This window comes from Physeter macrocephalus, chromosome 21 (genome assembly GCF_002837175.3).
Source record: "Physeter macrocephalus isolate SW-GA chromosome 21, ASM283717v5, whole genome shotgun sequence".
NCBI lineage: Eukaryota > Metazoa > Chordata > Mammalia > Artiodactyla > Physeteridae > Physeter > Physeter macrocephalus.
In genome coordinates, this window is record NC_041234.1 from 106215275 (window position 1) to 106227349 (window position 12075).

A 12075-nucleotide genomic window follows, 5' to 3' on the forward strand; every position below is an offset into this window, starting at 1 on the left:
TGAGGTGTGAAAGTGGAAATAGAAGGGTTCCAAATGTCTTGATTATGGTAGGGTAGAAGAGAGGAGAGGCACAAAGTGTATATATTCTAAAAGCCTCATCTTTTTGGTGACAGAGGTGAAGCAGGACAAAAGAACATTTTATTCAGGGAAAGAGTATTTATCGTTGGCATATTGTATCTTGATTGAAAATTTAAAATTTAATAATGACAGGGGCAAAGAGACATTTCCTCACACTACTAGTGAGAATGTAACTTGAAAATCTTTCTGGGGTGAGATTTTGACAGGTCAAAATAGTGTTATACAGACTTTGATCTATACATTCATTTTAGGACTCTAGCCTAATGACCATACAAAGAATGTGCTTGCTTCTAATGAATGCAGTCCTCCACTCAGCTTGCACAACAGGTACGGCTGCAGTCTTTGGCTCAAGGCCCAAATTCAGGCTTACTATATCCGTAGGTCCAACAAGGTTCTAAAATTCTAAAAGTTCTCCCTCTTTTCATGTGACAATATGCTCTTAGTTGCCATAAGATATAAAGAAACAGCAACAGCAGGGATAGGAAAATGGGATCAGCAGGGCACTTGAGGCATCTGATGGCGGGGCCTCTGCCATCAGAGGGCTAAAGAGGGCAGGCGAGGAGGGGATGGTGGTGCAACCCCCAAGGGAACCAAAAGGAGCAAAGTACTGGGAAGGTTAGGAGCTGTGGTCCAGGCCAGCGGCCGCTGAATCCAGCCAGACAGGCTTCTCTGGGCCACGACCGCCCTTATCATGATGTCAGGGATTTCCTCCATACACAGACATAAACATGAAGTCCAGGTACTTTCAGTCCGTGGTCTGTGACTAGCTGCTGCGGTGGGAAGGTAGACGAGGATCTTGATTTGCCCTCACTACATGTTAACTGGTAGACTGCTTTTATTCCTTCCTGTTCAGGCATGCCATTTTCCCACGCCGCTAAATAGTCTGACATCATGATGGGCTTTCATTTTACTTTTTCATTTTATTTCACTGAGTGTGTGTTTTGACTGATCTTTGTCCTTTCCATACCCGGTCTCATTAGATGTCCTATGTTTCATTGTAGACTCATTACTGCTCAGAACTGCTTGATATAAACTGAAGTAGTCACAGTACCTCCATGATGGAAGCCAAAGCGTTATGTCAACACCTGTAGATGCAAGCAGGGCATCCCTGCAAAGGCTACTGGAGGAAGCTTTGGTGCACCCAGGATTCCTGGTAACCACTCTCTCGTCCTGCTCCTTTGGCTCCCTCCAAGTTTCCGGTAGACAGATCAGAGACATTCACCAAGGGTACATTTGGAATCCCCTTCCCTACTCCATCTCCACCCTAAGGCTGCCTTTGTGTATAGGGTACACATAGGCCACTGGGGTTAAGGAAAGAATAAGGTATTTCACCAGTACATTCTACAAGGATTTCCCTGAGACCTGAGTGTCCCCTGGGACACTAAACCACCCAAAGGTCACTTTGTTCCCATATTAAATATTTGTGGATTTCAGTGTCACAAAACTTGTGTGTTATCTTAAGTTTCAAGTTATTATTGGCTCCAAGTACAAACAAAAAAAGGTTAATTGCATTTCTCTCTTGTCCTTCTTATACTCATCTTCCCTTTTGTCAATCTTTATATTTCTCTCCCCTTCTGAGGTAAGGCTTCTTGGTTGAGTATTCAGGAGATTGCTAGAATGTGGTGAGGGAAACAAAACTAAGAATGATGACTGCAAAGGGGGTGATTGTAAAGTTATGAGAAAAAAAACCTCCCTTCTCCCTTAAAAATGCCATTCCCTTGTATTAGTATGGGAACTTGTGAAGATGTTCATGATTAATTCTTACAAAATATTGCCTCTCCCCAAGACATTTGTATCACGAAAGAGGACTTGGGATGATACAACTAGTGTAGACCAAGGAACAATCCTTAACAGAGCCAGCCATTCGTGCAGGAGGAAGAAAACGGCAGGGGCATTTTTGTTGAGGGGGGTAGAGGGTTACCAACACTGTTCAAAGGACTTGAGGACATGGGGAGGGGGAAGGGTAAGCTGGGACAAAGTGAGAGAGTGCCGTGGACATATATCCACTACCAAAAGTAGGGTGGATAGCTAGTGGGAAGCAGCCGCATGGCACAGGGAGATCAGCTCGGTGCTGTGTGACCATCTAGAGGGGTGGGATAGGGAGGGTGGGAGGGAGGGAGGTGCAAGAGGGATGAGACATGGGGACATATGTATATGTATAACTGATTCACTTTGTTATAAAGCAGAAACTAACACACCATTGTAAAGCAATTATACTCCAATAAAGATGTTAAAAAAAAAAGGATGTCCAGTCTTCACAACCCATTCTACCTCCCTCAAGAGCCAGGTGGACAGATTGTAGGGAACATCGTGGATGTACTCCATAAAGTAAACTGCTTCCAAGCACTTCTCAAACCACTTCAGCAGAATCTATGTTTAAAACCAAGCAGTGAATATAATTAACACAATCGTCTATCACACCCACCCAGGAAGGCTGACTGCCAGGACCTTGAATTGGAACCTCATAAATAGCCTGCTCTCAATTATTTTAAGAACCTGTGAATCAAAAAACTCCATTTCATTAAGCAATTCAGATTTTGCCTCTGACTTTAAGACTTTGACCTGTTACATACGAAATGCAAGTTAATGATGTTTCCACTATTCCTGGTAATAAAAACATTCTCATACAAAATGAGGGTAATGTACCTCCAGCTCCACGTACAGCCCTACAAACCAGTGCACAAGTTTACCTGTTCAAATGAAGAGAGAGAGTCAATGAAGTGAAAAAGCACTGTAGTGATTGATTCTTCTTTGCCCTGTTCTGGAAAAATCACCCAAATTAGAAATGAGGAAGAGTCAACTGAGTGTCATCCTATAAGTCCATTTTTTTATCTGACCCTACTAGGAAACTTAACTTTTCCCAGACATGGGTGAAGTAGCAGCACCGGTGATTTAACGGGTTGGCATGGAGAGAAACGGTAAGGAGCAACATTTTTGGCTTTTCTGCCCATTGAAGAAAGTTATAATTTTATTGTCCTGCAGTCTCTCGACCTGCTTTCTACCTAGAAAAACAAGAGCAGTTCTGCACTCCCTTCTCCTCCGCTGAACAATCAAGGCTCCATAAATGTAAATGCTTTTTTCTGAACCACCTGTCATTGTGATGGTTCTCTGAATAATGGATTAAATAAAACTTTGACAGGTGTTCACCAACAAATGTGCAGGATTCATGATTTGTAGAAATTAGGTATTGTGCTTTCAAGCGGCTTTTTGGAAGCAAGGAACTCTTTCCCCAAAGCCTCCGAGCTAGTTTCTCCTTAACATCGCCTTGGCCAAAATCAGATCGAGATCCATTTCCGAAGGGGCACGGAACTGACTGGTTTGGAAGAGTCAGCATCCGGGACTGAATGATCACCAGTGGGGTCTCCATCACCAGGACCACCACAGGGCGATCTTTTCTGTTGGATAATGCGAGACTCAACATCAGCCACAGCGTGGCAGGGGACATACCTTCTGAGCAAGTCATGGACCCCACTTACTGGACCTGGGAGGGAGAGGTGCCATATTCATTGAGACTCAATTTCTTTTTGAACAGCGTCTGACATTTATTGAAAACAAGGAAAAGACGTTTGTCCAGGTAGTGTAGAAGAGCTGGGCAGAGTGCAGGGGTTACTGTGTGGAACAAAAGGCACACATCAGAGACACAGCTGCACATCCAGAAGAGAACTGGATTCTGGGCGAAACGAACAGGTCCACAGGAGACAACGAGTGACTCGATTTGGCTGCCAGGCACCCCTGGGACCTGGCGGCCACCTGGCAGGAGCAGATGTCTCTGGGAGGAGGGAGGGACTGGGTCCCGCCGAAGGTGAAAGGCTGGCCGGCCCCTCCAGGGCGGTGGCGAGCTGTTGGAAGCATTGTCCAGAGGCTGTGCCCAGCTCAGACACCTCCCGGGCGAGTCCAGACCGCTGAAGGCTGCAGGCTGTCGGCGGGATGCGGTGGATGGCGGTGGCGGTGGCGGTGGCGGTGGCGGCGGTGGCGGCGGCGGCGGCAGCGCAGGTCTCTGGGCACCTGCATGCGGGCCTGGGAGTCTGGCAGCGGCCGGGCTGAGGGTGGTCTGTCCGCTGTGTAACAGGAGCCCGGCTTGCAGCTGGAGCGCACGACCGAGTCCGAGTGTGCAGGGGAGGGGCCGGGCTGGCCCGAGAGGGCGGCGGCCGCTCCAGAGCCAGGCCCGGCGGCGGCAGCAGCAGCGGGAACCTGGAGCGCTATTCCTGGAACAAAGGCAAGCACTACGCGGGAGGGGGCACGAGCGCGGGGGAGATCGCGGCGACCCGAAGGTGAGGGCTGGGGGAGGCGCGGCGGGAGGACGCCGCCTGTGGCGATCTGGGCGGCGGCGACTGGCGCGGCGGACCCTCCCCCGAGCACCCGCCCCCAGGCCCGAGGGGCTCCCGGCCTAGAAGTCCTCGTCCTCCACCCATCCAAAGACCCGCTTCATCTCGGCCAGGAAGCCCCGGTAATCGTTGAGGAGGGGGCTCTGCTTCCTGATGTACGGGATCACCCACTGCAGGGCGGGCCCGGTCAGGCGGGTGATGAGGAACGTCACCTTCAGGGCATCGTTGGTGAACAGGCTCTCGTCCACTAGCATGTAGGCGCCCGTCTGCACGATAAACTCCGGGAGCCGGTCGGTGTCGCCGTCAAACGTCTCGGGGAAGGGGATCGGGTTTCTCCACCGACGCGTCTGGGGCCGAATGGGCAGGGCCAGGAGGGCCTTGATCAGCTGCACTCGGCCGTCCATCGCGCCTCGCTCGCTTCGCTGGGCTCAGCGAGGCTCCGCCGAGGTGGGCGAGGAGGCGTGGCGGGAAGTGCGTGCGTGCGGAGGCGGGCCTGGACCCGGGGTGGGCGGGGCCATGGGCGGTACCTGGCGCTGCGCGGCTCCGCCCACAGAGCCTGGCGGTTGCTAGTGCGCAGGCGGGACGCTGGGGCCGAGTTGGGCGGGGCGGGAGTAGGGGAAAGAGGCGGGTCTAACGCCCGCTCCTGGAGGGTCAGAATCTGAGGGGCGGGGCCGAGTTTTCCTGAGGCGGGACGCGAGAGTGTTAAGTGGTGTAGGCTCCGCCCACGAGGCGGGTGGTCCGCAGTGCGCAGGCGCAATACGGGGGGGCGGGTACGCTAAGTTCGGAGTGGACCAGGGCTCCGCCCCGCGAAGGGAAAGGGGCGTCGCCAAAGGGCTCTTGAAGGGGCGTGGCGTAATCGAAGGGGCGGGGACTAGGTTTCCCAAAGCGGGCCGCAGGCCAGGGGCGGAGACCAGGGGAGGGGCCCAGGACTTCTAGCTCTACAGGACTATGGCTGAGCCTCAGAACGTGGAGAACAGTTCCTCTTCTTGGAATTGAGGAGTCCTCCCTTTCACCCCTTCCGCCCCTCAGCCCTAGCGTATCCTTTGCCGACCCTCGGACCCCGACACCACTTGGGTGCAGTTCTGTGAACACGTTTCCCTACTTATCTTTGCATCTCTCAGTTGGAGACGTATCGCACCGCTGATTGTAGGTGTGGTTGCCTTGCACCATAATAGGAAAGGCCCAAATATCGGTCAACATAATTCAGAGCAGCATAGTCAGAGAATAATGCACCATGACCAGTTAATGTAAACAGGGTTAAATGATAAGAAATCTCTTAATTTGGTATATTAAGAGACCAAAAGAAGATTATCAGTATAGAAAGTGAAAGACAAAAGTAAGAGGTGTTGGATGCTTTCCAAATATGACGTTATACATTTCCATACGTGAGAATAAGGGAAAGAAATAACTAAGACATTAACCAGTTGAAGGAGGGAAAACTAACCATTACAGGTTATATCTGAATTCATTTGTGTGGCTGAGTACAAAATTAATATATATTCTTTACAGGCTTTCATATAATTCAGAAAGTAATCAGTTAAAACAGACAATACTCTTAATGATTCAATTCAGAAAAGCAACTAAAAAAAATAGTGCCTAGGGATATACTTGAAAAATCGTAAAAGTCACTTAAAGAACGTTTTGAAATGCTAACGAGGGTATATAAGGGAATACTCAGGCAAACACAAATGCATACCCAGGTCTGAAATAGGATGGCACAACATCTTAAAGATGTTAATTTTCCCTGTGTGAGGAGATCGAGGAGGTGTGGACTTAGGTGCTGCCCCATACCAACAAGGTGACAGCAAATTTGTCTCCACCTGCTTGAGTTGCAACAGTGCTTGATGATCCCATGACCTTCAAGTGTAAAATATCTCTTGTGGGCCCGGCTAATAAAGAATTATTCACAAGTAAAAAAATTCAAAGTATGTGAGACACTAGTTCTGTGACATTGGACATCAAGCAACCAGGGTAATATTCCCTACACATGAAAAAACACTTAAAGTGAACTGCAGTATTGCCTCAGCTTACAGTCAGGAGCAAACATCCAACTTGCCTGTTTGTTTATGAGTGTGTGTTGGTTTGTTTGTTTACACTTGCTAATCCCAAATGGAAAGCAGATGTGAAAAGTCCTCCAAGACTCCCAAAATTTTCTCTTGGTTTTTGCCCTGTTGGTCCTACCTTTCTGTTGAGGTAACACCTCCCTTCCCGTTATGTCTCTTTCCCCAAACCTAGGCACCCTCCATCCAGATCAGGCACCTCTTATTGCCACTGAGTCCCTCTGGGGGTGTTAGGGTGGGAGGTTGAACCAGCCCCAAGTTCTCCCTGGTCTGTGGATGGTGATAGCTCAGAGAACCTCCAACAGCTGAGGGAAGACACCGCACACTTGGCTGGGCAGCCAGTGGACCCAGGCATCCAAGCCACATCTGAATTGTGACAAAGATTCATTACTGGATTTCCATCACATGCTTGGGAAGGCCATCTGTTGCCACCTGTGGCTATGCTAGGCTGAAATGGAGTCTAGTTGGTAATAATACCCCAAAAGTCACTGAACTTCTGCTCATCTAACTCCTCAGTCCCTTTCAAGCAGCTCACCACCCAGAACAGCATTTCTGAGAATCTCTGAAGAGAGGAATACACACTGAAACAGAGCAGGACCCTATGGTCCTTCCCTCCCCACTGCCCCCCATGTCTTCCACCTGCCTTTTATCTGTAGAAAAGCTTTAGTCAAAGAATACGTTTAATCAGAGAAGTGAGAAAATTTAGAAGCAAAGGAAAACAGTCAAACAGGACAAAATAATAATAACTTAGTCATTAAGCGAAGTTAGTTCCTCCTTAAGGGCTATAGATAATATTCTGAGCCGTATCATGTGAGCTGTTTTATAGATAATGAAACCCACACCAGGTGGAAGAAGTTAACTACATGATGACCAGGCTGTAGCCATGACATAAGCTGCCACAATTTCGAGAACTGGCCCCAAAGAAATGGAAACAAACCGACCCTGGAACTGAAGACTAACTGTACTTGAAACAATCAAGATGTCACTGATCAGACCACTGCAGGACCAATTTCAAGAAGACTGTCAGAGCTGACTGTGCTGTTTCTGCATGGAGCCCCCTCCCTCCACCTATACACCCCTGAAACTCTTGCCCACTGACTGTCAGTGGCGGGGAGTCGAGTCGGCCTTTGGACAGGAGTTGTCCCCTGCCACCCACCTTGGCTGCCAGCCTCCGAAGTTAAGCAAACTTTCCTTTCCACCAGCCTTGTCTCTTTATTGGCTTCAGAGCAGCGAGCAGTCGGACCCCACTTTCGATAACAACACTATGGGGACAGTATACTGGTTGGGATAAGGGTGAGCATAGCTGGGTGGGACTAGCTCACACCCTAATGGGCGACTCATTCCTTAACACAGAGCTTAATAATAGGGATATTAAAAAGTTCCAGGTGCTATGGAAGACCAGGGGAGCTTCTTTGACCTCTGCATGCTGAGGAACCCCTCAGGCAGGATGTGACACGTTGCAGCTTGGGGCCCTTTAGACTGGATGACATGAACTGAGTTGCTGACACCTGCAGCCCAAGGTTTTCATAAAATCCCGGGGAAAGACCCGTTCCCACCCACCCAGTGGGCACATCTTCAGTCAGAACACACCACAGAGGTCTTGCTCTCTTTTTCTCTAGAAGATTTTAAGGTCTGCAATGCAAACATTTTTTAGGCAGCTGAAAAGTCATCTCACAATTCTCTGGGACTGGGGTTCCTGAAACCAATTTTCAACTAAAAATGCTCATTGGTATGATGTTTAATACATGATCAGCCTGAGAGAGGAAATGTAATTCCAGTTTATTGAAAATGTCACACAAACAGTGCGTAGAGTATTGCAGACAATGTCAAAAAGATTCTGACTCCTCAAAGCCAGGTCTCACCTCTACACCTACTAAACTGCTTTCTACAGCCACCCATGACTCTCCGCATTAGGATTTTCTTCCTCACCCTTGGCGCATGCTGGACATAACCCAAAGCCAGCCGGAAGTGCGAGAGATTTATTAGCCCCGGAAGTAGCTTTATTAAATAATAGTTGGGGTTTTGGTGGCTACACGTGCCAGCTTCCTTGTCCCATACTTGAGATGGATTTGAGGTACATTCTCCACAGTCTCCCATAGCACCCCCTCTCTGAATAAGCTCCAGTTACCCACACTTCTCACCTCCTAGGTCACCCCCTTAATTGGCTGCCTTCCTTCTAAGGCTCATTTCCCCACGCCTATACCACCGCTCCCTGGGATTCCCTCTCAAGTAAACTGTTTATATTCACGGGTCTGTCTCAGCATCTGCTTCCTGGAAACGCACACACAGACACCTCATGTATTAAAAATGCATTTCACTCACCCTGACACTCGAATGTTTGGCTGGAAGTAGAATTCTAGGCTCCAAGTTATTTTCCACCAATATTTGAAAGATATACTCTATACCATTATTTTTCTCTTGGGCGTTACTGCTTGCCTCATTATCTCCCTTTTGCTTTTCCTCTATTGATGAAGTATATCAGGAATATGAAAATGTATGGAATGTATGGGAAACAGATAAGGAATGTCTGTATATTCACCTCCCAGCTAAGGAAATAAAACTTCAAACATAGTGAGTACATTTGTCCCTCATGTAAACACTATCCTGAATTTGGGCTTTGCCATTCTCGTGTCTGTGGAAGTCTTATGGAGAACAAGCAGGAATCAAAACCCAATAATTTTGAAGCTTCCAGGTTGGTGGGCACGTGGAGATGCAGGGAGAGTGGTGTGCCTGGCGAGGGCGCGCAAGCTCTGTGTCCTTTCCTCATGCCTGGCACTATGCATCTCTCCCATCTGGCGGTTCCTGCGCTATATCCTTTTATAATAAACTGGTCAACTAGCACTGGAAAACCTCCTATGTTTGGTGGTTATGAAGCAGAGAGACACTGGAAAGAAATTACTTATAATTTACCAAACAAGGGAATTTTAACAGCAGTGATAAAAATGTACAGTATTGGGGATTTGATTATTCACCTCTTAAGCTTATTGTTGTCTTTTAGATGCATATATGGCAGAGTTTATAAATCCAGACTAGATTGCTCTCTATATATCACGTGGATAGGAGATAAACTCTTGATGCGTACAACTGTGTTAATTGCTGATTGGCTGATTGACATACCTGAAGTGGTTTTGTACTGTTGTTGTTTAAAAGAACTCTCAAGTAAGAAAAAGATTGCTAATGAATTATGCATATCGCTGTGCCCAGGCCTCATTCTAATCAACCATGGACATTTTCAGTATAATTCTGTGAGTCTTGGCTTTGCTTTGTGTGGTATTCTTGGAGTATCTTGTGACTGGAATGTGCTAGGGTCACTGTCATTTTGCTTAGCTATAAATTATAAACAGTTGAAAATTTACCACCCCTTACCTTTTTTTTTTAACCTGGAAAGTGTTTTTTAAAAAGGCCTCAAAGGAAAGGGATTTGGTTTGTTAATTAAGCTAGCTTGTACTGTTGTGGCTTCCTTCATTCTCTGCTGGCTGTCATCCTTTACAGAAAGGGAACAAACCCTGCAAGTTCTGGGAAGACTCTTTCCAGGTGATCGTGGATTACTTGAGGATAAAGGAGCCAATATCTGGTGCGGCTTCAGTGTCTTTCTGAACATCAAGGATATTCTGCCACATCACATCCACATAAGAATCAGCTTTTGTTTTACATTTTTCAGCCTGCTTCCTGTATGTAAAATGAACACTTCAGCCCTCTCCCAAAGGATTCAAATTTACTCTAGTTGGCTGTGCACTATCATTCTTTTAATTTTCTTTTCAAGTACATGGACAGTCCATTCTCTTGGTATCATTACCAGTCTGCCTGGTGTTAAGTGAGCTTCCTTTCATGTCTGCTTGGTTTTTACTTGTGTCAACATTTAGAAAGCTACCTCTTCTATTGAAGGATGAACTCCTGATGCCCACAGTTGTGACAATAATGGCATTTTTTATAGCTTCTGCAACTTCCTTTTCAATATTTGAAAAGACTTCTGGGGCTTCCCTGGTGGCGCAGTGGTTGCGCGTCCGCCTGCCGATGCAGGGGAACCGGGTTCGCGCCCCGGTCTGGGAGGATCCCACATGCCGCGGAGCGGCTGGGCCCGTGAGCCATGGCCGCTGAGCCTGCGCGTCCGGAGCCTGTGCTCCGCAACGGGAGGGTCCGCAACAGGGAGAGGCCCGCGTACCGCAAAAAAAAAAAAAAAAAAAAAAAAAAAAAAAAAAAAGACTTCTGAAGAAGAACTGCAGTTGAAATCCTTTTCCATTTCTGTTAGGAAATATCTTCCATGTTTTACATTTCTTCCCAGAATTATGCAACGTTTGTTTCTTATCTCAACAATCACTATGGTCCTTGTGACACTGGTGACTGTCACACTGCATCCTCCTCAGACATTACCGGACTTCTTTTCTGTATTGGTGTGTTTGTCTCCTGATTGAACTTCCTGTTCTTCTTGGTATACTTTAACATTACAGTCATGTGGGATTCCAATAATGGAAGAAATCAGAAGAAAATCAGCTAGCTATATCCCCAAACAGTACTAAAAGGTTTGGTGAACTTTTTACTGTGAACGAATGAAATTATCATTTTGAGAATCATGGAATTATTGGAAAGGAAATGGTGAAAAGTCATTGTTGTCTACACAAAATAAATATATATGGAGACCAAAGCCCAATGGAGGCTTTTATTTTCTAACTATTGAGTGGTCAAGACATATTGTAGTTTTACAGAGCAGAGATTAATCTGTGTTCTATTTCCAAGAATGCTGACATACATGAACGCAATTAAATGAATTTTCCTGAATCTAAATCTAAGTGGTTTCTTTTTTTTTTTTTTTTTTTTTTTTTTTATTAACAAATTGAAGGAGAAAAACCATATGATCTTCTCAGTAGACACAAAGAAAGCTTTCGACAAAATTCAACACCCATTTATGATAAAAACCCTGCAGAAATTAGGCATAGAGGGAACTTTCCTCAACATAATAAAGGCCATATAAGACAAACCCACAGCCAACATCGTCCCCAATGGTGAAAAACAAACCATTTCCACTAAGATCAGGAACGAGACAAGGTTTCCCACTCTCACCACTCTTATTCAACATAGTCTTGGAAGTTTTAGCCACAGCAATCAGAGAAGAAAAAGAAATAAAAGGAATCCAAATCGGAAAAGAAGAGGTAAAGCTGTCACTGTTTGCAGATGACATGATACTATACATAGATAATCCCAAGGATGCTACCAGAAAACTATTGGATCTAATCAATGAATTTGGTAAAGTAGCAGGATACAAAATTAATGCACAGAAATCTTTGACATTCTTATACACTAATGATGAAAAATCTGAGAGTGAATTTAAGAAAGCACTCCCATTTACCATTGCAACAAAAAGAATAAAATATCTAGGAATAAACCTACTTAGGGAGACAAAAGACCTGTATGCAGAAAATTATAAGACACTGATGAAAGAAATTAAAGATGATACAAATAGATGGAGAGATATACCATGTTCTTGGATTGGAAGAATCAACATTGTGAAAATGACAATACTACCCAAAGCAATCTACAGATTCAAAGCAATCCCTATCAAACTACCACTGGCATTTTTAACAGAACTAGAACAAAAAATTTCACAAATTGTATGG

The 12075-nt window shown here is 46.2% G+C and overlaps 1 protein-coding gene and 1 pseudogene across 1 annotated transcript; one reads left to right on the plus strand and one right to left on the minus strand.

The window, feature by feature from the left end:
• Window positions 1-3951: 3951 nt before the first annotated feature.
• On the minus strand, window positions 3952-4464 carry LOC129391713 (CAAX box protein 1-like; the record flags this gene model as incomplete). Its single annotated transcript, XM_055081611.1, has 1 exon — window positions 3952-4464. A coding segment is annotated over one exon (513 nt), but the record flags the coding sequence as incomplete, so codon positions are not given.
• Window positions 4465-9240: 4776 nt separating this feature from the next.
• LOC102975613 (dolichyl pyrophosphate Man9GlcNAc2 alpha-1,3-glucosyltransferase-like) lies at window positions 9241-10958 on the plus strand (annotated as a pseudogene).
• Window positions 10959-12075: the final 1117 nt, after the last annotated feature.